The sequence below is a fragment of the Rhododendron vialii genome, chromosome 4a, assembly GCF_030253575.1.
Source record: "Rhododendron vialii isolate Sample 1 chromosome 4a, ASM3025357v1".
Lineage (NCBI taxonomy): Eukaryota > Viridiplantae > Streptophyta > Magnoliopsida > Ericales > Ericaceae > Rhododendron > Rhododendron vialii.
In genome coordinates this window covers 34,620,496-34,642,301 of record NC_080560.1, presented here as the reverse complement: position 1 = coordinate 34,642,301, position 21,806 = coordinate 34,620,496, and the positions used below count along the sequence as shown (strand labels likewise).

Genomic DNA, 21,806 nt, shown 5'->3' with positions numbered 1-21,806 from the left:
TGGGGTCCCCCCACTAGCGTACGGTGAAATTGGTCCCCAAGATTAATTGAGATGCGCGTATGCTGACCTGGACAATTGACTTATTAGAGAAAAAACATGAGGTAGAGAGGATCGGAGTTATTTTGTTGGTAAGAATTTAGGTTGCTTATTTGATGAGATGAACACAACCCAACACAAATTAAACAGGACCAATACGGGTTGAACTTGTGTAATTTGAAGACACATACAGCCGTTTTCACTGTACTCTTATACGGTGCTTTAAGATTAAAAATGCTCTATGCTTTTTACTCTATGAAAAGTGTATTAACGACGAGATCACGCATCACATGTTTTGTTTTCGGGAATTAGAAGTAGGGCACATGTTCCCACCTGCAGCCAAGCTTTTAACTCTAGATCCTTTACATAAAAATAAGGGTAAAAGTTTCATAATTCATGAACAATACTTTCATTTTGTTATCAGATTAAACCTGTTCATGTGCAACATTGTGATGCGTATAATTTTTGCATAGGTTCAAAAAAAACAAAAAATCCAACTAAACGGGTAACTTTATCAACCTGCACACCACACAAATCGAACAAGGTTGGGACGCGTAAGTTAACGGTGATTTTCACACGAATGCAAAATGATACGATCCGAACACGACATTGTGGCCAACTCAACCAAATACCCTAGTAGCCTCTGTTTTTTCATCATACCCGTTACAAGGGGAATGTAAATATCACTTGCCATAGGAAGAACCATTAATGCCCAAGCTTGACTTGGTAAAACAGGTCAAACCCAGATTTTTGGCACACAAACCAGACCAGCAGCTAAAGTGGGGGAAAACGCAATACTGTAACTAGAGATGGGAAGCAAGAAGCAGAAGGGAAGAGACTGCAGTTCCCTATCTAAAAAATGTAGAAAAGCAACGCAGAATTTCTTGCGACAAAAGCTCTAGTTAAGGGCCATTTACAGAGAACGAGACATGTTTCAGGTCTACGTTAATGAACTTAACCGAATCCCAAAAATGTGACCATAAAAGTCTTTAGCATATTGGAAGCAAAACATCAACAAGAGAGATATTAACATTCTTATCCTGATATTGATATCCTTTGGCCTTGGAAAAGACACAAAATGTGACAAACAACAAAAGTTTTACTGTATAAACCTGACCCATTATCTGGCAAATTCCAATACCAAATGATAATTTCCTAGCACTGTAAGACCCTCAAATCCTCAAATCTAATTAGTATTCTCTAGAATGGAAAGCTAATCATTACGCTAAGATCAAATTATAAACTGAGAAATTTGACCAACTACTCTTGCCAACGTACAGCGTGAAAAAGATCAATTGTTCCATGACAATTTGAATCAAGATTGTGAGATTCCATGCTCGAAATGGGATGCTCGCAAAATTGACTGAGCAGGCATGCTAGGTTTTCCGCATGACCGATCTCCGGGCAATGCACTAGGTCAACCATCCAATTCCAAGTCCTCGAATAACATATTCCCACTATGAAGCTCATGTTCATCTATGAGTGGACACTTCACTCCACTTCGGAACTCGAGCATCTCTCCTCCTGTACAAGACAATGACAAATACAGGGGGAAATTATTATTCCATCTTCAAAGTCTATCTATCACTACGATTATCGCTAACCATTATGAAGTGATCAACTACGATTATCGCTATCCAATTGGAAGTGGTCGACCCAAGAGCCCAACATCTTCAGTCCTATCAATAGCTTCACAATATCTTAACCGTCCTACTTGACGTACCAAGGGAAAGAAACCCGATACTACACTATCATCAACATATGTACGAATCTGCCTATACGAACCAAATCCTGCAAATGGCCAGAGATCAAATGCTAATTCCACGAAATTAAGAAAGCACTCAAACTGATCAAACCATATTAATAAAGTTCAATACAAGCTACTATAGCTTTAAAACACTACCATAACGAAAGCTCCAGACTAGATAATAGCACACCGATAAGCACACTGAATTTAAACTACACTCAAGGGCAATTACTTAAGAAGCGACAACACTACTCCTCATATAAACTTATTTTATGCTAACAAAATAGATAGTGCAAACTACAGGGAGTCAAGCAATCCAACCAGTCCCAATGTTCGCATGACATGCAACAGAAGCCAACCCCTGCCGCCACCTGCAACGGGTAAAGCATTGACTGCATGTCCTTGGAGCAAAAAAGGACCCCAAGCCCCAGACACAATGAGGTCAACAAAATCACTGCTGTTGAGCCTGTCGAGTTGGGGTACCGCCATACCGACCACCATATCCAACTGGCCCGCCATGAGGCCCATTTGCCTGAGCTCCATAACTTCCAGATGTTTGAGAAGGATCATTCCATCCTTGATTTCCATACCCTGAAGTCCCATTGGCATCATCATAGCCACCACCTCCCCTGTAGGCCCCACCACTGCCTTGCATCTCTCCCCCACTGGCAGAAGCATTACTACTGGGGACACTTCCAGCACGACCACCAACAGCACCATAAGCAGCTTGATTTGCATAAGACCCGTCCGATCCACCATACCCATAACCTTGGTTTCCATACCCAGAAGCCCCACCTGGAGATTGACCCGTGGGTGCAGAACCGGGCCCACCGGTTGCACTACCACCCCAAGCGGAGGCATTCACATAACCAGCAGCACCATACCCTGAGGAAGCCTGGGAGCTCCAAGAATTTCGTGCAGGACCCGGTGGACCTGTTCCATAACCAGGACTAGGTGCATTAGGGTTTCCGTAAGCTGTAGCAGCTGCGCCTCCATACCCCGGATTGGCAGCACCATAACCGCCATAACCACCATAACCCATGCTGTTATTGGCGGGACCATACCCATAACCAGAAGCACTATATCCAGAAGAACCATAAGCCGGAAAACCAACTCCAGCATTTTGAGACTGCATGTATCTGTTTGAATCCATTCGGCCATCAAAAGATCCTGAATTTCTGCCAGAAGCACCATAACCAGCCAGATAACCTCCGCCACCACCTGCACCACCACCAGCCGTGGAACGGCCACCACCGCCAGGGTTCTCGTCTTTGGGAAGAGCACGCTTTACTTCCACCTGTTTACCATTCAAGTCGTGGAATGTCTTGTGCAAAACCCTATCGACTGCTTCTTCGCTATCAAAAGAAACAAACCCAAATCCACGAGGCCGCTGGGTGGCCTGGTCATACATGACCACAACATCTGTAACATTACCATAAGATTCAAAATATTGTCGAAATCCTTCCTCAGTCAAAGTAGCTGGCAAGCCCCCAACAAATATTTTCTTGGTCCTATTTCCACCACCTCCAAAATTTCTAGCAGAGTTACCATTTCCAGCTCTAGAGGCAGTCTGGTGTTCATCTCTTGACATCGCTCTCTTAGCCTCAACCTGAATAATCAAAGCTAGAAATTATAATGCAAAAGGAAATCAAAGAGGAAGGAAGGATAAGAGAAAGTCCAGTCATAGCCATCAGAAAGTTCAGACATCCAAGAGGAAAACAATACAGGTAACAGAGAATACAGTGACTGGCTCAAGTGATAAGCGGAAGGATACTTATGTAACAGAGAATAATGAAGGGGGTCTGAAAAGGAGGGAATCTTCTTCAGAGGACAATTGTTGTTCATATTCTAAGTATGAGAAGGAGCAGCAGGAACTTAGGGAAGCAATAAAGAACATTTCTCAGTAAGTAGTCATACGAGTTCCTTAATTCTGTCATCATGATTTCTTTGCCTTTAATCTTCTCTAGGTTAAACTGTCACGTAAGGTTATGAACTCTGCTCTCATTTTTCTGTTTTTCTTTGTCATTATGAATCTTTAGCTACAAAGAGTATGTGCAGGAATATCGTGAGAAGTATGATAGTTACTGCTCGCTGAACAAAACTCTGGAGAATTACAGGTATCATGTTGTTTTATTGCTCATGGTCAAGGCTCTGGGATTTCCGCCACTGAATCGGATGTGTTGGTCCCATTTCTTGTTGGTTAAGACCGTGTGGTTTGTTTGTTGCAGGAATGAATTCCATAAACTGGGAAGGGACCTTGAAAATGCTAAAGGGAAGGATATGGAAAAGTATCATAGCATTTTGGGGAAATTAAGGGAATCTTATCGCCAGTGTGGGACGGTGAGCTTTATTTTGGTTGTTTCTTGTAAGGTTTCATATACACTGGGCTTCACATAGTGGTTGAAGTGCTTGCTAAATCCATGTTGAAGTCTTTTTGTGCATCAAAATCATCATAAATAAGTTTGTTCATCCAACATCCCCCTCTTTTGTTCCAACTTAGTCATAATTTCCATCTCCAGTTCTGGATTAACATGTTTCGCAAATTTGTAATTTCACAAAATCTGGAGTGTTGTTACTCATCATGGCTCACTGTTAGGGCTGTCCATGGGTCGGGTTTGAACGGGTTCAGGTCGGGTTGGACCCCACTGGCAATTGATCAGATTTGCCAAATGGTGACCCAAAACCGACCGAACTCCGTTCGGGTTCAGACCGATTGTCCTTTTGGATTGGTTGGGTTCACGGGTCAGGAAAATATACAGACTCTGTGTAACACAGAGTCATCGACGGTGATCAGATCAAAAAAGAAAAAAATGGAGAGAGAGAGAGAGAGAGAGAGGGAACCACAAAACCCATTACAGTTCACACACAGTCGTGTGGAACAACCAGTTGCACGAAACCTATTGCACAATCGTGTAACAAACAGTAACACAAATGACAAAATCTATTACACATAGTCGACGAACCCATATAGAAGAAATCAATCATTAGAAAAGCTACATCCACATTAGACACAGCCGGATCGAGAGAGAGAGAGAGAGAGAGGAGAACCACTGTCGACGAAGAGAGAGGGAGGAGAAGAACCACTGTCGACAGAGAGAGTGAAGGAGAGAGATCGAGTCATGAATCTACACTCCCATAGCCAGATCCAGAGAGAGATTGAGTCACTGAGAGAGAGAGAGAGGTGAGACCGAAAGCGAGAGAGCTGCCGTTTTTGGGGGGAACTGGAAAATATCAATCGGTACAGGGGGGGACTTTTAGGGTTTTTCCCATAGTAATGGATATCGTTCCGTACCGGCCGGTACGTACCGTTTGACGCGCACTCGGTTAATTAGTTTCCGAATCAGTTTTTCCAAATTGCCTTCGGCCACGGCACATTTTCCCGAGCGCGCGAGGACTCTTATTGGGTTCTCATTCACAAGTTCACTAGTGTGCAAAGTCATTTAAAGTGGAAAAGAATTTTGTAACTAAGCAATGTGGGACTAGAGAATCTCTAGTAGAGATATTTCATGATGAATTGTATGATATGGTGGATTTTTTTGAATTATAATTACATATAATTATTATATATATTGTAGTTGCGGTAAATCCGAAACGGTACCCGGTACCTGACCGGTACCGGTACGTACCGTACCAGTAGAAAAACCGGTACCCTGTCCGAAACGGTATTCAGAACTATGGTTTTTCCCGTTTTATTCATAAGCCCCGTCCCGGAAACGGAAATAAGTACTTATTTTTTAAGAAGGCAATTTCAAGCTCAAAAATCATGTGTTTACGTAAATAATTTTCATATCAATTTGGATCTTGTTTGATAGATCTCATTGAGATCTTTTATACGCTGAAAAAAAAATTAAAAAATAATTTTTCATTTATATTATTTTTGAGTTTAAAAATGTGAAATAAGTACTTATTTTTTAAGAAGGTGTTCTGAGCCTAATTTGGTCTGGTCGGGTGGGAATTAATCCTACGCATCTGACACCTGACTTGGATCCAAACCCGTCTGACATAGCCGATTGGAACCGTCTGTTGTGCCTTTTCCGGTCGGGTCGAATTCATGGACACCCCTACGAGTCACCGCATTGGATGTGAGCTTAAGTTTGTATCCATTCGAAACTTTAATGGTTTCTATGGCTACGGTGGGCTTAAGTTTGCGTCATGCAGCATATATGTCGGTCTAGCCATTGAGCACTGTATTGTTTTATATGTACTGTATCCTCTTCTTTTTCAAGCTTGGCTCATGTTGTCAATTCTCCATGAATAATGCATGGACAGGATAGAAATTATGTTATTCTTCTCTTCGTTGTCTTCTGGTTGTAGGTTTGAGACTTTGAGTAGCCATCTTGAATTTGCACTGACTTTGCTTTTCTAAACTTCGGGTGTATCCATTTATGAGTTAACGTATTTGGCAAATGGTGGATTGTTTCTTATGTGGAGAATGCAAGGAATGTCTCACTCCAAAACACCCTATAAGAATTGTATCGAAGTTTGATGTAGCAATACGAATAGACTAAATTGATACTGTACTATTCGGACATATTCCTCAATTGAAATTCCTAGTCTGACTCTATTACAATTCATCTTACGCAGAGTCATAAACGGCTGAAAAAAATATTTATAGTCCTTCATGAAGAATTGCAGGTTATTAATCAAAGCCAGTCATCTTCAATCTTGAACTTACTTCCTTGTTTGCCACTAGATGATTTTATTTGTGTTTCACTTTAGCCTCCTAAATATGTCTACTTACCACTATCTTACCTCGTTGCAGCACCTGAAACAGATGATTAAAGACTGCATTGTCTCAAATACAAGAAACTGTTGCCTCTTCTCGTTGTAGACCCTATGTTGCCCGGAGGAACCTTCGAGGTTTCTACTTATGACAGGGTTTGTTCCACAGATTGCACTGCAGTTTGTGTGAAAATTGATTTGTAGATGGTAAGAAAGGGCTAGAGTCAGTCTTTTGCGTGAAGCTTGAAGATGCTCTTGCCAAGTTATGCATGGGAATCTTGTAGTCACCTGACCAAACATGGAAAATCTTGGACGCCAATCTCTTGGTTTGAGATGTTTCTGGTAAATACCAACAGTTTTAGAGCAATTTGGAAAAAAAGAAATTTGGCACACCCCTTCTCAAGCAGGTTTACAGGCCGTAATTTTTTGGGTGGATATTCATGGTAGTTTCACAGTTTGTTGTTGCTCTGGCTGCTACACTGTAAAATGGCCATTCCCCTGGCCCCCATTTTTGGAAGGATAATAAAATCTCTCTCTCTCTCTCTCTCTCTCTCTCTCTCTCTCTCTCTCTCTCTCTCTCTCTCTCTCTCTCTCTCTCTCTCAAAATTCATGTAAATTTTGTTAGATAGTCCAACTAGGGCTAGCTGACTTGGACAAGGTCTAGAGAGGATACCAAGAGCTAGCACTTTGTATCAATTTTTGTTGACATAGTATATGTTACTTAATAAGTTCATCAACTTTTTCTTCTAAGGTTGGAAGCTAACTGGTCTAAGGTTGCACTTTGTATCAGTTTGGAGCTAGCTGGAGCTAACTGGAGCTAACTGGTCTAAGGTTGCCATGGTCCGACGGTGTTCTGATTTTCATCCTGTTCAGGCCGGTGACTCTCGTGGTGTTTCTCCATTAGACACTCTCGTGGTGTTTCTCCATTAGACCTGTTAGATTTTAGTTGTTTTTTGTTGCTTGCCTTAAGTTTTCAGCAGTGCTTATTTGTTAGGGTTTGATTTGTGGATCTTTTGATCTTCTGTTATCTAGACCTAGATTGGTTCTTATGTACCGGCGATTTCGCCGGGCCTGCTTCGGCAGTAGGTGCCTGAGATCAAAGTTTAGGTAGCTTTGGTTCTTTCCTGTATCTTTTCTGAAAGCTGTATTGCCCGATGGGCTATTGATGAATGAATGACCTCTTCAAAAAAAAAATAACTTTTTCTTCTTGTTTTACCATGCAAGGGAGAAGCTTTTTGATTGACTTTTTATGCAGTAATATTGTGGCCATATATTCTTATTTTTTGCAAATTCAATTGGCAGTGTCTTTCCAAAGTCCAATAGAGATTGGGGACCTTGTTAAGGCTATTATGTGGGTTAGCCCATCATATATGTTGCATGCATCATTCAGGTACAATTAAACACTGCCACTACATTTCGGGAACAAGGGAGTATAAAGAGGAACCGAGACCCTGAGGTGCAGGGGTGTACTATAGGGGTGTAGGGCGCAATCATATGATATGATTCGAACATAAAATTATTAATGTTCTCGTAACCCATTTTCGTTTGGTTTTTTAATGTATTTTATCTTCAACATTATTCATTACATTATCTTCTAAATAACAAAAATAACATTGAATTTTCACAACAAAAAGATAGGAAGATGCATATAAGAGGAGTGTCAAAATTAGGGCGTGTTTGCGAGAGAAGTGGATACAGATTTTAGATTTTACTTTTAAATTCTAATGCAGATTTTAGATTCTGATTTTTAGTAGAAGTTGAGAAACTTGTCAGATATTAGATTTTAGCTATTGCTGTAAATTTTAAATTCCGAATTTTAGCAAAAGTGGAAAAACTTGTGTTGTTACAGTTGCGAGATTATGAAAATTTCATTCATCTTTTGATAATTTATGTTACAGAATTCCAAAAACTACCTAAATCCAGATTTGGGATTTTGAGAATTTAATTCTTTTTTTTTGCTTTTCAGATCCCGTTCTTTTAAAGATTTTGGATTCTAATAATTATCTTATTTCTTTCCAATCATTACTCTCATTTTTCTTTCTATCTTTCTAAAATCATTACTCTTATTTTCATTCATTATTTTATTTCTCTCTACACTCATTATTTGCAAATTCAAATCTAAAATCTCAAAGCGAACGGGGGCATAGGATCCAAGAATTCGTTATCTATAACTTTTAACAAACACTCCAAACTGATTTTGAAAAGCAATAATCTCAAAATTTGGAAGAAAAAAAAATCCTCGCAAACACTCTTAATAGTTAATCCGGTTTTGCCAAAGATGTACCTTCTAGTTCTTTGTTTAAAATGTTACTAGTGAATAGGACGGTAAATGAACTCAGCCGTTCGTAAACTGTTCGAGGCTCGGTTCAGTAATGGCTCGTTCGAATTCAACTCGTCTACTAAATGAACTGAACCCAAACCTCAATTTTAGGCTCGTTCCATAAATGAGCCGAACTTGAGCCTAATAGTATTCAGCTCGGTAAGGCTCGCGAATTTGGGGTTAAAATGAAATTAATAATACTTGAGGAGTCTATCTATTAACATATTATATTTTAGGGGTATATGTATAATTTAAGTATTATTTTTACTACTCCAGTCGTCCAGTGTAATGTCGAATCGTGGATGCAAACGACACTTCAAAAATTGGGTTTCTCATCGACTTCTCAGCCGCTCCGCAACCACCGCCTCCTCCATAGCCTCTCTCCGCCACCTCCCTCTCTCTCCAAAATAATCAAGCTCTTTTCTCTCCATTACACCTCTCTCTCTCTCTCTCTCTCTCTCTCTCTCAAGAAATCACCAGATCTGTTGCCCATACAGAAGTTGTATCAACTCCAGCAGATCCACCTCTCAAGGTAAGGTTACTTCAAATTATTTCGAATTTGATGTTTTGAATTGGTTGGGTTGGTTAGGTTGTGATGAGGATTAGACCGGCTAATGGTCAACAAAGAGAAGGGGATCGGTTGGTTAAGAAGGTCTCCGAGAATTCTGTAACCGTTGGAGATAGGAAGTTTACCTGTGATTCTGTAACAGTCATGATTTTGTTGTTTTTTTTCAATTTTTTGTCATATATGCATGATTTGTGATTTGGAACAGGGAAATTTTGTGTTTTTTTCCCTTTTTTTTTTTCTTAAATATGCGTGATTTGTGATTTGGAACAGGTAAAAAACTCTCACGAGCCTGAATTTGAGCTTCGAGCCTGAATTTGGCTTGGTTCGGCTCATTTAAGTTTAATGAGCCCTAGCGAGCCGAACCCGAGCTTTGAAATTTTTTAACAAGCCGAACTCGAACTACATAGTCCAGGCTCGAATCTAGCCCAAGCCAAACTCGAGCCTGACCTACACCTTATCGAACTGATCCCGAATATCACAAGGTTAGCCTCGATTCGGCTCGTTTACACCCTACTAGTGAACGAGGCTCAAGGTCCGAACATATATCGTGGATCTTAGATTTAATTTTTTACTGTATTTTACTTATTAAGGATATACTGTACAACTGTTTTGCAAGTGTGTTCTTAAAATCAAAATTGAAAGTCGAAGAAACGCAGCTAGCTAATTACCCTCGAAGAAACGAAGGGGTGAGTGGAAGGAAGAAATGGGAAGGAGGATACTGAACAACGCGTTGAGCACGATTGTGAACGCCGAGAAGAGAGGGTTTGACACTGCTCAACTCAAACCCATTTCCAACGTCATGGCTGCTTTCCTCAACATTATGAAATACCGAGGTACTTGTAAAACCCTAATCCTTTTCTGATAACTCAGGCGTTTGGGCGGGATTTAGATTTTTGGTGCGTTGTGCTGGTTGATCTTGGTGTTCAGGTCTTCTGTTGAATCCCACGGGTTGTGGATTTTAGCTTTGTGTTGGTGAGTGAGTGTGGAGGCTCATGGGAGTTTCTGTGTAGATAGATTAGATTGATGCCTTGCGAAGTTCTGGCCCGAATGATGCATTGGCTTAATTTGAGGGAGTTCAGTGTTCATAGTCTATAATCTCAGAAATTATTGCCTACGGATAAGTGTTTTTTTTTTTTTGGTACGGATCAACAAAAGAAAGAGAATTATATGGAGAAGGATGGTTTAGGCTGATTTGTTTGGATTTTGAGGACTACGGTGGGGAATTTCCATGCCAAAGTTACTTTCTTTGGATTGTAACTAAGAGGATAGCTTAAGCTGAGGGCGTTGAAAACATGAGCCCGGACTTGTTTTTGACAAAGGAACGTTAATGAGCAGGTCAACAACATATTTGCTCCCCCGTCTTGTTTAGGCATTAGTCTTTGTTCGCAAACATAACTATTGGTAATTGCTAGGATTCTAGGGAGAATCGAGGACTATGCGTTATGATATCCATTAGGGAGAACCAAGGACTATGCATTATGACATCCAAAATGACCTTACCAACTAAGATGATCACATTTAATAAAAAATGTTTTGTTCCAAAAAGAAAAAATTAGAGATGGACGAAGCGATTTTTTCCCGTTGAGCTAGTTTTTTTTCCTCTGATCATGGAGGAAGTAAGATTTTGCTCCTTTTAAAGACTTTGAATGCTAATTTCAACTTTTGTGGGGTACTGATACTGATTTGTTAATCTGCTATGCAGGATACATTAAAGATTTCCAAGTACATGATCCTCACCGAGTTGGGAAGATAACTGTGGAACTCCAAGGAAGGATCAAGGATTGCCGAGCTCTCATGTATAGGCAAGACATTAAGGCCCAAGATATTGAGAAGTACAGATTCAATAAGCTTCCAACACATCAGGTACGGGTAATTTTTGTAGCAATTGAACAATTTTGTGGCCTGAAAAAAAGGACATTCGATATGAGCTATCCTTAGGCTTTTGCGGACATTGTGTCCCCATTAAAAGTGATCAATTTAGAACATAAATTTTACTAGTGCCACTGATGGTTGCACAATTTTGCCATTTTGGTGGGCTTAATGGCTAACTTACTAGTTAATGAGAGAATTATGTACATTGAAGAGAAAAATATGAATCTCTCTTATTAAGATACTGGTTTCATTAGTGCATGTTCATGTTTTGTGCGTTGTGCTTTGAAGATTTTGTCATTCTTCTTGTTATGCCAAAGTATCATTATTCTTTAGATGGTTACTCATGACTGCACAATCAACTCATAAGCTACCATGCATGAGAGAACCAAATGATAACAGCATAGTTTTGTTTACCTGCAGTGGGGCTATGTCGTGATTACCACACCAAATGGAGTTTTGGATCATGAAGAGGCAATCCGACAAAATGTGGGTGGTCAGGTTCTGGGGTACTTCTATTGAGTATTTGTCGGATACATTTAGCAGGTGGCAAGCTTTGTTTTCCTTGACTTTTACTTTGTACAAGAGTGTACGTCCCCTTCTAGCAGTGGGACAATTCATTATATGACTCAAAACTTCTCTTGTTATACCTCCTAGGGTTCAATTCCTAAGGATTATTTTCATATGCGGACACGGTGTTGATTCAAGTTTCATTCATCCTTTATGTTGAGTCTATTTAGATATATGACGCCAGATGTTTGATTCTTGAATAAATTTGTAGTTTTGACATTTTGGTTTTCCTTTTGGCGATGGAAAGAATACCATGTGGCTTATTCGTTGTGTTTAGTATTAATCAATTTTAGTGCAGGTTTAGTTGTGTAGAGTACTCATGAAAAGGTTTTCGGATGGAGTCCTCTCTGTCCCACTTTTGGGATTAAGGTAATGACTTTCCTGTCATAGAGACTAAAACATGACATACCCTTTTCTAATACGAATCACGTGAAAATGAGAGATTTGTTTGTTTTCATTCATAGAAAAGAAAGTTGCATTCCTAGTTTTGCAAGGCCACGTCTGGTGGTTGGCTTTTATTTGATGTGTTCATATTCTCATACCCATTTATGCAGAAATGGAAATGAAGTCGTGCTAAATGTCTTGTTTAGCCTTTCTGGATTTTGTTTGAAATATGCCCTTAAATCAGAATGTTTGAGGAGGAGTACCTAAATAGCCAATACAAACTTGCGAATTGCTGCACAAAACATACATATAATCATGCATGATGTGGTTCCATGCGGTTTTTTTGGTTTGTTGTATTTTATTTTCTTTTGGTAGTTTCTGTATTTTGGGACCGGTAGTGTCTCCTCTTATTGTATTGTGTTTGCTTATATATAAATCGAGTTTACTTTCTGGTCAAAAAAAAATTATGCATGATGTGTGATCATTTACATAGGACCTAAGGTGAATCGGAAAAAATCTATTTGTACAAAATAAGTGAAAATGAGTAGGGGCACATGGCCCCGCGTGCCCCTCACTCAGTCTGCCAGTGGATATGAGGAGCCCAAAATGTTCTTGAAAGTACAAAGAAATGATATTGGTAACCACCTCTCTACACATAACATAAATTGCTTGCATAGAGCCTAGATCACCTCCAAAATGCCAAGTTTGTAAAAATTAACTAGGTGCCCCTTCGTGCATAGCACGAATGCATGCCTATTGAAGGGAACAAGTTTTGATATAGATGTGATATGTCTTGTTTGTATATCAACCCTTCCTCTTCAAGTGTTCTGATAGATTCACTGGCAAGAAAACAATAAGAAAGATAATTAAGGGCATGATTGTGCATAATGAGAGAGAGAGAGAGAGAATACATGATCTTCTCCATAGGAAGTTTTAGCTTCTGAGACAGTTCATCCCTATGTACCCCTTTTTCCCATCCACTACAAACATAAATTGTTCTCACAAGCAGACAATCAATTACTCACAAGTTTGAAGGTTGCTGCAGATCAAATCCCTTCAGTCCCTCTACACTAAATTGTCCAGAGAACTGGGGAGGAAAAACAACAAAATAGGATATTTACAATACTAAAGATATCACAACAAAAGTTAGTTTTCCCGATACGAATCTCATACATGATTTGGTAGTGTTGACTGATATCCATTTGATCCATCCCTCAAAACTGTGTTTGTAGATGGAGTCACAGAATGAGACTGAGTTGTGGCATCTCCTTGTTGGTTTAAGCAGAATAAAGACAATCAGCTATACAAGAGCAGGGAAGGCATTTCTGAAAACAAGCAAGGTGCTAATTAGGTGTTTTTTTTTTTTTTTTTGAGACAATTAGAACCACGAAGGTGTTAAATATTTATACCTTTGTTCTGGAATTTTGCACTTGGAAATGTATACACTCGACGAAGTGGAAGGTAAGCTCATCGAAGTTTGTCACGGGCCTGAAATGAGTCCAAAACAGTTCTTTAAAATAAATTATTGACTTGTGATAATTGCAGAGGAAGTGCACCGCCAATTGATGCATGCTACAGAAACGTAAGGCAGTGCGATGAACAGCTAAGATTTCCTTGACTAATCATTGTACTTCCATATAGACGCAAGTGATGACATACTCCATACATGCATCGCTGTCTATCTGCTCCACTATACAAATGCATGCTACCACAAACATGGTTAAAGTACGTACAGCCACTGATGACAGAACTATAGACTACAGACTTTAAAGGCATTTGCATAAAGCATTATACAATTTAAATAGCGACTACAATCTTCAAAGCTGTTCAAGTAATTCTACAGCTTGACAATGATATAACAGTCAATTTTTTCAAGCTAACACTAACCAATATGTTTGTCTATCACAATCAAATCTCAAGCCCCTCAAACACGGACATTGATACGGATACGGGGCAAGAAAATTGTAAATAAATGGGGACACGGTAAACAAGTTGTAAATAAATTGTTATGTTTGTGGTTTGATCAAAAAAAAAAACAAGTTGCATACATGTACTGATATTTAGTTGTTACTTATGTGAACATTACATCCAGAAACGATCATAACTAATATCTTTCTAATTCTTATTGTTTCCTTTTGAAATATTACAAGTCAAACAAGAGTTATTTTATCAAAATTAATTTATTTGTACTTTTTTTATTATATCTTTGGATTTCATATCCTCAACATGAACTTTCAGTATTATAAATTGATCCTTGTCATGCTTCCATTCAGGTTCAAGATCAGACATGGCTATGGTTGTCCCCAAAGTGTGCCCTGGTTAAAAATAACTAAATTGATTGGATGAACCATGGTGCGTCTCATACACGTCCCCATTTGTACGTCGAAGCATGTCACATGTGCCCCAGTGTCAATACAGATACAACAAGCAAGTAGGTGTGTTGGTGCTCCATAGGACATATCTAAAAGGCGAAAAGGAAGGAGGACAACAAAAAGTTAGGCAGAAAGCCAAACTGAAATGTGAAGAGAAGAAAATAGAATGAGAAAGTGAATCTGGCAAGTTATGACTCTTAACCAACCCAAGAAAAAATGGAAGGAAAACAAACTAATAAAATCGACGACAATTGAAATAGTGCGGAAATTTAAATTCAATAAAAGTAACCCGCCCCACAAACTGTTTCAAAGTTTCCTCCTGATGATCAGACATTTTGCCCCTTTTGAGGCAAATTAATGTTGCAGACCCCTTTATCAGATTTCAATCATGAAGTGACTATGCATAGTAATTGATCAATTATTGGGAAAAGGGAGTAAAGCCATCTTTGCATACATACTTAGACACAGGAAACAAGTAAACGAATGTTTCACACTTAAAATTTTCCTATGAATTGGAACTCAAGTACATTGCATCATGTTTGTACTTCAGTCTAAAATCTGAAACATTAAACTTGAAACTATATTTAGTAAACAATTGACTAATAGAGTGTCAATTGAAAAGTACAACCGTCTCTCACCTCTAATTCTGTAATTCATGTGGCATGCTTTTACCAAAGTTTACACCACAATGGTTGACAAAATAGAAGACTCTTGCACGTTATAAATACTCTAAAGCATATTCCATAACAAAGTCCATCTAAACAACGCCAAATACAGATACAGATGTTATGAAAACCATCCTTTGCTTCCATCGACATGTATAATTTAACTCAATAAAACCATGAATGGAAAAGAACCGACTATCGACATAAAACAAAAATGCCACAAGCAACAGATGGAATTATTTTGAATTAATAATTAAAACAGAAATTCAAGCAATAGATATACCTAACAGAAAAAGCAACTAACTGCTTACTGCCTTTAAAGATTTTTAGGCGCCCATTGACACGAACATATATTCCATCTGTATGCAAAGAAAAAGAAATCATAAACAAAACACCGTGAAAATAACACATCCTATGTGGAAATCAACAGACTCAATTCACAAAATTAGACAACAAATCTCCATAAATTCGTATGAGATTGGAAACCTACTGTATGTCTTCCATTTCCTTGGTATTAAAAGCTTGTAGCATGGGATAGATATTTCACATTTAACAATGTGTCACAAACAGCTCTAATTACAAATAGTTCATGTTATTATTTTCCATGAGTTCACAGAAATTGTATAGCCACATCATTGGAGTATAAAACCATAAATAACTAATTAATTTATGAAATCAACAATCGATAATCACAATACATCAGCACACAAATCTCTCAAGCCATCTAAACTGACAGGCAAAATGGAAACTTTATATATCTAAAAACAAATTCCAATTGGAAATCAAATTCCATATGCATGGAATATAAAACTCTGAATAAGTAATCAATATATAAAATTGACAATCGATCATTGCAATATATTGACAAAACAAGCGCCACAAATCCCTCAAGTCCTCAAGACATATAAACTCGTAGCAAAAATACAAACTTTATTCATTCAAAGACAAAATCCCTACGGAAATCACAGGTATATACATCCAACTCAAAGAACTCAGACTTTCTCAATGCACAAACTGTAACCAAGACTGTAATTCTGGGGAAGAAGGAAACACATTTTAACCACAAATCCCTTAAGCCATCTAAACTGTATTCAAAGGCAAATTCAAAACGGAAATTACAGGTATATACATCCAAAGACAAATTCTGAACAGAAATCGCAGCTATTTACATCCTAAGACGAATTCTGGGCGGAAATCACAGCTACATACATCCAACCCAAAGAAATTAGCACTAACAAACACTTGCGGAGCCGACAAATCAGATAAAAGTAATAAAATTCAAAGGAAACCCCAGAAAATAGCAACAGAGACAAGGAGAGGAAGGTATTATACAGGGGAAAACTCCAGGAAAAACATGCTAATAACAAAGACATGGAAAGCCAGCAAATCAAAAAAGACAAACAAAATTCAAACGAAACCCTAAAAGACAGCAAGAAGGACTGAAAGAGTAAGAGATATACGCGTAAGAAAACTCCAGAAATAGCGTGAAAGACGCCAAGATCTTGCATCTATCTCTCCCTCTTTCGGTCTCCAAACCTATCCGGCTTTCACTTTCTCTGTTCGTCTGTGTTGTGTGAGGGCAAAAAACAGAGACGTGGGCGAAAGGGAAGGGGTGCGCTGGTGGTCGCCGGAGGTGGTGGTGGTCGTCGCCGGAGGTGGGTGGCTCGGTGGTGGTCGGCTATCGTTTTTCTTCCTCTCTCTCTCTCTCTCTCTCTCTCTCTCTCTCTTTCTCTCTCTTCGTCGAATCCGCGAATGTATGTGTGCGTGGGTTGTGTGATAGAAAGAGAGAGAGGAAGCTGGCTACGTGGCAGCATGTTGTCCACTACCCCAAGCCCACGGGAAATTACGATTTTAGACACCCAAAACCCTCCAGCCTGGAACCTCCGGGGACATTATTGGAAAAATCGGACCAAAAATGGCATCCCCCAATCCCGTTCTTATTATTTAGGAGGATGGAAATTATGACCAGTTTTAGTACATTTTGTGAACATTTTGTCTAGCTAAAGGCCCGTTGCTTCTAATTCTTGAGCTCATCACATTTGTTGGTTTTCTTCTAAGCAAAATGATGAGCAAATTAGTAACAGATTAACATTGGAATTTGTTTAATCGATAAGCTCCCTGTTGTGGAACCGAGGTGTATAATGTTTACGAAAGCAACGTTTTGAGACGTAATTGCTAGGTTATTACAGTTTCCGGTAATGCAAGTATTAACCTAAAGTAGGCGAATCCCAGGTCACATAGTTAAATCCAGCCCAATGTTACAACCCAAGTCAAAAAATGGGGAAAAGAAAGTTGTTAGCATACTGGACAGGCATCGAGGGCACAAGGCACAACCGCTGTCCGCAAGCATTTGATTGCAGAATCACGACCCTCGGCAGTTCCTCTCCTCAGCAGCTCAAAAAATTTCTACGAAAACATAACAAATCCAATTCAATAAGCAAAATAATAATAAAAATTTGGACAAAAAAGTTCACCACTAAACTAATCTTTGGATGCCGTGATACGAAATTGGTCCGAAATTGAAAATTGTCCTTTGGAAACCCATTCCTTTTATTTAGGAGGAGGATATAAGGCTCTTGGATATCTATTGAAACTGAAGCTTCGTTCAGATTTTCGAATTAACCATACCAGCTGAAAAAATTTATGCATTATATCACGGTTCAAAAAGATAGGGCCTTCTCGATCCCTTTCGGACGTACCACCATTATGAGAAGAGAAGACGAAAAGCGAAATAATCAATGACAAATACACTAACCAGCAAGCCGACGACGAAACCCCAAACCCACAACCCTTTCGAGTAGATGACCAACAAATCGATGACCAAACCCAAAACCCAAAACCCTAACATAGCCTAACATGCACAGAGCACGCACATGATCCAAACCAAAAAAGAAACAATAAAGACCCACTAAAATGGCGGCAATGCATTAAGTGAACAGGCAAACAACAACATCAACAAATCGACGGAACACGGAAGCAAAACCCACCCCAAAAAAAAAAAAAAAAAAAAAAGGAGATGGATAAAACGGGGGAAGAGAGAAGCAGAAAGACAGATACCCTACGGCGATGCCGTTGACGGAGTAGAGAGGCAGTGTAGTGGTGCGATGTAGCGGCGCTGGATCAGAGGGCTAGAGAGCAAGTGAATAGAGAGAGAACAGACAGGGAGGAGAGAAAGAGGTGCTGTGAATGGAGATGAGCACAACACGCAATACCCTAGGCAATCCGTAGAATGGGCAAAATTAAAGTGGTGGGCTCTACTGGGAGCGGTGGTGGTCGTCGCTGGGGGTGGGTGGCTCGGTGGTGGTCTGCGATCATTCCTCCTCCTCCTCCTCCTCTCTCTCTCTCTCTCTCTCTCTCTCTCTCTCTCTCTCTCTCTTCGTCGAATTTGTCGTACGTATGTGCGCGCGGGTTGTGACGTTGTGTGAGGAAGGGATAGGGAAACCTAATCTGATTACGTGGCAGCATGTAATCCACATGTGGCCCTCACGACGAAAAGACCCTTTTGCCCCACACGTTGGGCAATTGGTAAAATGCTAGAAATTAAAGGGCAAAATTGTCCCAATTGAAAAATGGCATCCCCCAATCCGGTTCTTATTATTTAGGAGGAGATGGAGAGGATGGATATTTGGTTGTATGTACTTGGACAGGCAACATATCCAAACTTGATGGAGTTTTTCCATAGTCTTGGGGTTGAGGTGGAGGAATCCGACATGTCATTCTTGGTGAGCATAGACAGAGGCCACGGCTATGAGTGGGGGAGTCGAAATGGAATTTCGAGTTTGTTTGCACAAAAGACAAATGTTCTCAATCCAGACTTTTGGCAAATGATCCGAGAAATTGCCGAGTTCAAGGACAACACCCTGATGTAAGTATATATGGTACTACTCGCACAACTTTAAAACACAATTTCAGCCACGATTTCATTTATGATCATTTGATATACATGTATTGAACGATTCCCAAACACAGTTGTGTACGTACAGTCCATTGAAAGATAGATTATTAATTTTGAGGTCAGCTCAAATAAGTCAATGGGTAGTACTGTACTATTTAGGGTGTCATCCTCTTTTGTCTTTAATCCATTTCTCTTACAACTTTTACCAAACTTTTTTATGTTTTTGCCAACTTTGACTTTGCATAGAGCCACATAGAGAGAAAACAATTAACAAAATTTAAACAATTCACTAAAATCAGACAAATACAATTCACAAAAATTCAAAAAGAAGGTTTAATTTTGTTTATACTGATAAAAGCCACACTGGTGCCAAAACTGTTTACTATTACTAGTGACAAATGACAATACTCAAATTTGAAATTAACCCCAGGGTAAAAAGATGTCAAATGGGACAGTTCTGTCACAATTGTGTGAAGTTAAATTGAATCTCTTTTTTCCCTTTTTGGGCATTCCGTGAATGAATTTCATTATTAACAAAAAACAATGGAAAATTTAATTAGTTTGCTACTACCATTACCCGTTTTCCCCTGAATTTGCTAGCAAATCAATTCTAATGCCCTCTTCGTTTAGCCCACCAAATCGGTTGCACCGGAAAAGAGGCACGGAAGATTTTTCGATACAGAAAGTTGGACCTCTTCGTGACCCCTATTGTGTTCAAACCGTATTTGAGGATTTATCTCCATATCCATTGCAGGTACCTTGAAGATCTCGAAGACAACCCCGACATTAGTCGCAACGAGACGCTGGGCCATTTTATCAAATCACGGGGTTACACTGAAGTATTTCAAAAAGCTTACCTTGTGAGAAATTAACTTCATTAATTATATGTTAATTCATGCGTATTATGGGTTTAGTGTTAATTGTTCAAGGGAAAAGTCCATCTTAACCATGGTAGTATACATCTCGTGCGGTTTATCCCTGACATGTAACCCTGATCATAAAACATAAATTATATATTCATTAAAAAATAATAATCTTCATCGAACATCTATAGGTGTCTAAACAAAAGAATTAGTTTAAACATACAATGACGGTTGATACCTATCGATATCCGATCAAAATGGTTTTGTTTCGTAAATGATACTCTCAACGACGCTAACAATGTGAGCGGTTCAAATGATATCGTTGTGGGTTCGTGTCTGGCCGTACACGTACAGCCCCTTTGGACGGAGTGATTTCATGAAAAAAGAAAAGAAAGAGTTGCGGTTTCTAGCCAAATCACTCATTTGGATTGAGTATTTTGATGAGAAATAGAGAGAAAAGGTACAAAAACAAATTGTTTTTGATTGGCTTCTCCTATTTCTCACCCAATCTCATCAAAAAAAAAAAAAAGAAAGGGGTGAGATTTAAAGTGAGACGTTTCACTTTTGGAAAAAAGGAAGTTTAAGAAAAAGAAGGTAATTTCAAGATAAAAAATCATGTGTTTATGCAAATAATTTTTCTACCAATATGGATCTTGTTTGATAGATCTCATTGAGATCTTTTAAACGGTGCAAAAAAAATTGAAAAATCAATTTTCATTTTTGTTATATTTGAATTTGAAATTACCTTTTTTTTTGAAAAAGAAGGTTTTGGAAGAAAGTGGAATAGGGCCTATTTTCTTATTTCACCATTTCTCACCATTCAAAGGGACTCTTAAAAAAAAATATTTTAATAGAGTAGAGTTTCAAAAATATTTTAATAGGGGCTCTTAAAAAAATGGTGAGATTTAGTGAGAAATGAGACCTACATGTGCATTCAAAAAGTGACTTGCTAAATTAAAAATGTGACTTTTTTAGATAGGTATTTTGGCTAAAAATTTTGCTAGGGTGGTGTACAAGTCTATTCCACTCGACCGTGCCTTTTGTTTTTTTTGGTTTTTCAACCATGTTTCTTGAACTCGGTTGCGTTTTCGCTATTTCTGCAAATGCCATCACAAGGAGTAGTTGGCTGAGAAAATTTTCCGAACTTGATCATTTTCTATGAAAGATAAACCAACGGAAATTATGAGGTGAGAATGTGCTTAAACGGGTTTGAACTGACTTGGTATGGATTCGAGATGCTATCTATGACAACTAGTGTAGGAGTATGCAATGCGAGGTAGCCATTGGTGATGGATGGCAGCTTCTGGAGAGAGAGAGAGAGAGAGAGAGAAAGAGAGATAGAGAGAGAGAGAGGGGTCGGATGAAGGAAGAGATAGGGTGAAGTCGGTTTCCTTCCTTCCTCACAATACACATCCCTATTTGGGTGCGTACGGTGTGCACCCCTTGAATCGCTTTGACTTTATAATATTTTACAGAAAAGTTCACAACATTAGTCTTGAATTTGTGGCTTTTGTATATGGATTCATGACATTTATTTTATATCATGTCATTTGTAGTGTTACAAACTTTTAAAGAAATGTTATGAATTTCTATGCAAATGGTGATGAAATATGAATGTTTATACAATTGTTATGAACTTTTGCACAAAGTGTTACGGATTCAAAGCATATCAAGGGTGCATACCGTACACAGCTAAATAGGGATGTGTATTGTAGCCTTTCCATTTAGTTTAGTCTTCATTTTAGGAGCAAAATGGTCTTCCACATTTTCCATTGCAACTGGGCACATCCCTTAC

General features: G+C 38.9%; 5 protein-coding genes and 1 long non-coding RNA gene across 10 annotated transcripts in view; 3 read left to right on the top strand and 3 right to left on the bottom strand.

The window, feature by feature from the left end:
- Positions 1-1,865: 1,865 nt before the first annotated feature.
- LOC131322865 (heterogeneous nuclear ribonucleoprotein 1-like) lies at positions 1,866-5,026 on the bottom strand. The gene is made up of 2 exons (XM_058354411.1): positions 4,832-5,026; positions 1,866-3,392 (listed from the first exon to the last, which is right to left on the bottom strand). Exon 2 carries the CDS (start codon positions 3,372-3,374, stop codon positions 2,235-2,237), a length of 1,140 nt encoding a protein of 379 aa, XP_058210394.1. The 5' UTR covers positions 3,375-3,392; positions 4,832-5,026; the 3' UTR covers positions 1,866-2,234.
- LOC131322867 (uncharacterized) lies at positions 3,382-7,067 on the top strand. Of its 2 annotated transcripts, XR_009198983.1 has the most exons (4): positions 3,382-3,900; positions 4,012-4,123; positions 6,368-6,418; positions 6,546-7,067. XR_009198983.1 is itself a non-coding variant. In XM_058354416.1 (3 exons), exons 1-3 carry the CDS (start codon positions 3,923-3,925, stop codon positions 6,612-6,614), a joined length of 321 nt encoding a protein of 106 aa, XP_058210399.1. In that variant the 5' UTR covers position 3,922; the 3' UTR covers positions 6,615-7,067. The 2 variants fall into 2 exon arrangements, 1 of the variants encoding a protein (XP_058210399.1); XM_058354416.1 differs by lacking the exon at positions 3,382-3,900 and having other exon boundaries at positions 3,922-4,123.
- Positions 6,943-8,352, bottom strand: LOC131322868 (uncharacterized). Its single transcript, XR_009198984.1, has 2 exons — positions 7,722-8,352; positions 6,943-7,264 (listed from the first exon to the last, which is right to left on the bottom strand). It is a non-coding gene; the product is annotated as an uncharacterized LOC131322868 (long non-coding RNA).
- Positions 8,353-9,113: 761 nt separating this feature from the next.
- On the top strand, positions 9,114-12,051 carry LOC131322866 (small ribosomal subunit protein uS8my-like). Of its 4 annotated transcripts, none has more exons than XM_058354415.1 (4): positions 9,114-9,357; positions 10,036-10,226; positions 11,096-11,256; positions 11,686-12,051. In XM_058354415.1, exons 2-4 carry the CDS (start codon positions 10,097-10,099, stop codon positions 11,782-11,784), a joined length of 390 nt encoding a protein of 129 aa, XP_058210398.1. In that variant the 5' UTR covers positions 9,114-9,357; positions 10,036-10,096; the 3' UTR covers positions 11,785-12,051. The 4 variants fall into 4 exon arrangements, with proteins under 4 accessions (XP_058210398.1, XP_058210397.1, XP_058210395.1 ...); XM_058354414.1 differs by having other exon boundaries at positions 10,010-10,226; XM_058354412.1 differs by having other exon boundaries at positions 9,664-10,226.
- Positions 12,052-12,934: 883 nt separating this feature from the next.
- LOC131323936 (replication protein A 32 kDa subunit A-like) lies at positions 12,935-15,738 on the bottom strand. The gene is made up of 6 exons (XM_058355771.1): positions 15,537-15,738; positions 13,626-13,704; positions 13,390-13,488; positions 13,242-13,303; positions 13,128-13,196; positions 12,935-13,055 (listed from the first exon to the last, which is right to left on the bottom strand). The coding sequence occupies exons 1-6, from the start codon at positions 15,662-15,664 to the stop codon at positions 12,935-12,937; spliced, it is 558 nt and encodes a 185-aa protein (XP_058211754.1). The 5' UTR covers positions 15,665-15,738.
- A 5,634-nt stretch (positions 15,739-21,372) lies between these two features.
- LOC131322862 (uncharacterized) overlaps positions 21,373-21,806 on the top strand; it is a 35,521-nt gene continuing 35,087 nt past the window's right edge. Inside the window, exon 1 of the mRNA XM_058354402.1 lies at positions 21,373-21,443. The gene's annotated coding sequence lies outside the window, so the exon portion shown is untranslated. The remainder of the gene's footprint in view (positions 21,444-21,806) is intronic.

Excerpts from the sequence above, each read along its gene's own strand:
- LOC131322865 (XM_058354411.1), bottom strand. The coding sequence starts at position 3,374 with ATGTCAAGAGATGAACACCAGACTGCCTCTAGAGCTGGAAATGGTAAC.
- LOC131322867 (XM_058354416.1), top strand. The coding sequence starts at position 3,923 with ATGGTCAAGGCTCTGGGATTTCCGCCACTGAATCGGATGTGTTGGTCC. Across the intron at positions 4,124-6,367 it reads CTTATCGCCAGTGTGGGACG|AGTCATAAACGGCTGAAAAA; the intron begins GTGAGCTTTATT and ends CATCTTACGCAG. Across the intron at positions 6,419-6,545 it reads TCCTTCATGAAGAATTGCAG|CACCTGAAACAGATGATTAA; the intron begins GTTATTAATCAA and ends ACCTCGTTGCAG.
- LOC131322866 (XM_058354415.1), top strand. The coding sequence starts at position 10,097 with ATGGGAAGGAGGATACTGAACAACGCGTTGAGCACGATTGTGAACGCC. Across the intron at positions 10,227-11,095 it reads CAACATTATGAAATACCGAG|GATACATTAAAGATTTCCAA; the intron begins GTACTTGTAAAA and ends TCTGCTATGCAG. Across the intron at positions 11,257-11,685 it reads ATAAGCTTCCAACACATCAG|TGGGGCTATGTCGTGATTAC; the intron begins GTACGGGTAATT and ends GTTTACCTGCAG.
- LOC131323936 (XM_058355771.1), bottom strand. The coding sequence starts at position 15,664 with ATGTGTTATTTTCACGGTGTTTTGTTTATGATTTCTTTTTCTTTGCAT. Across the intron at positions 13,705-15,536 it reads TTAGTTGCTTTTTCTGTTAG|GCCCGTGACAAACTTCGATG; the intron begins GTATATCTATTG and ends GACTCATTTCAG. Across the intron at positions 13,489-13,625 it reads TGCAAAATTCCAGAACAAAG|CAAGGAGATGCCACAACTCA; the intron begins GTATAAATATTT and ends TGCTTAAACCAA.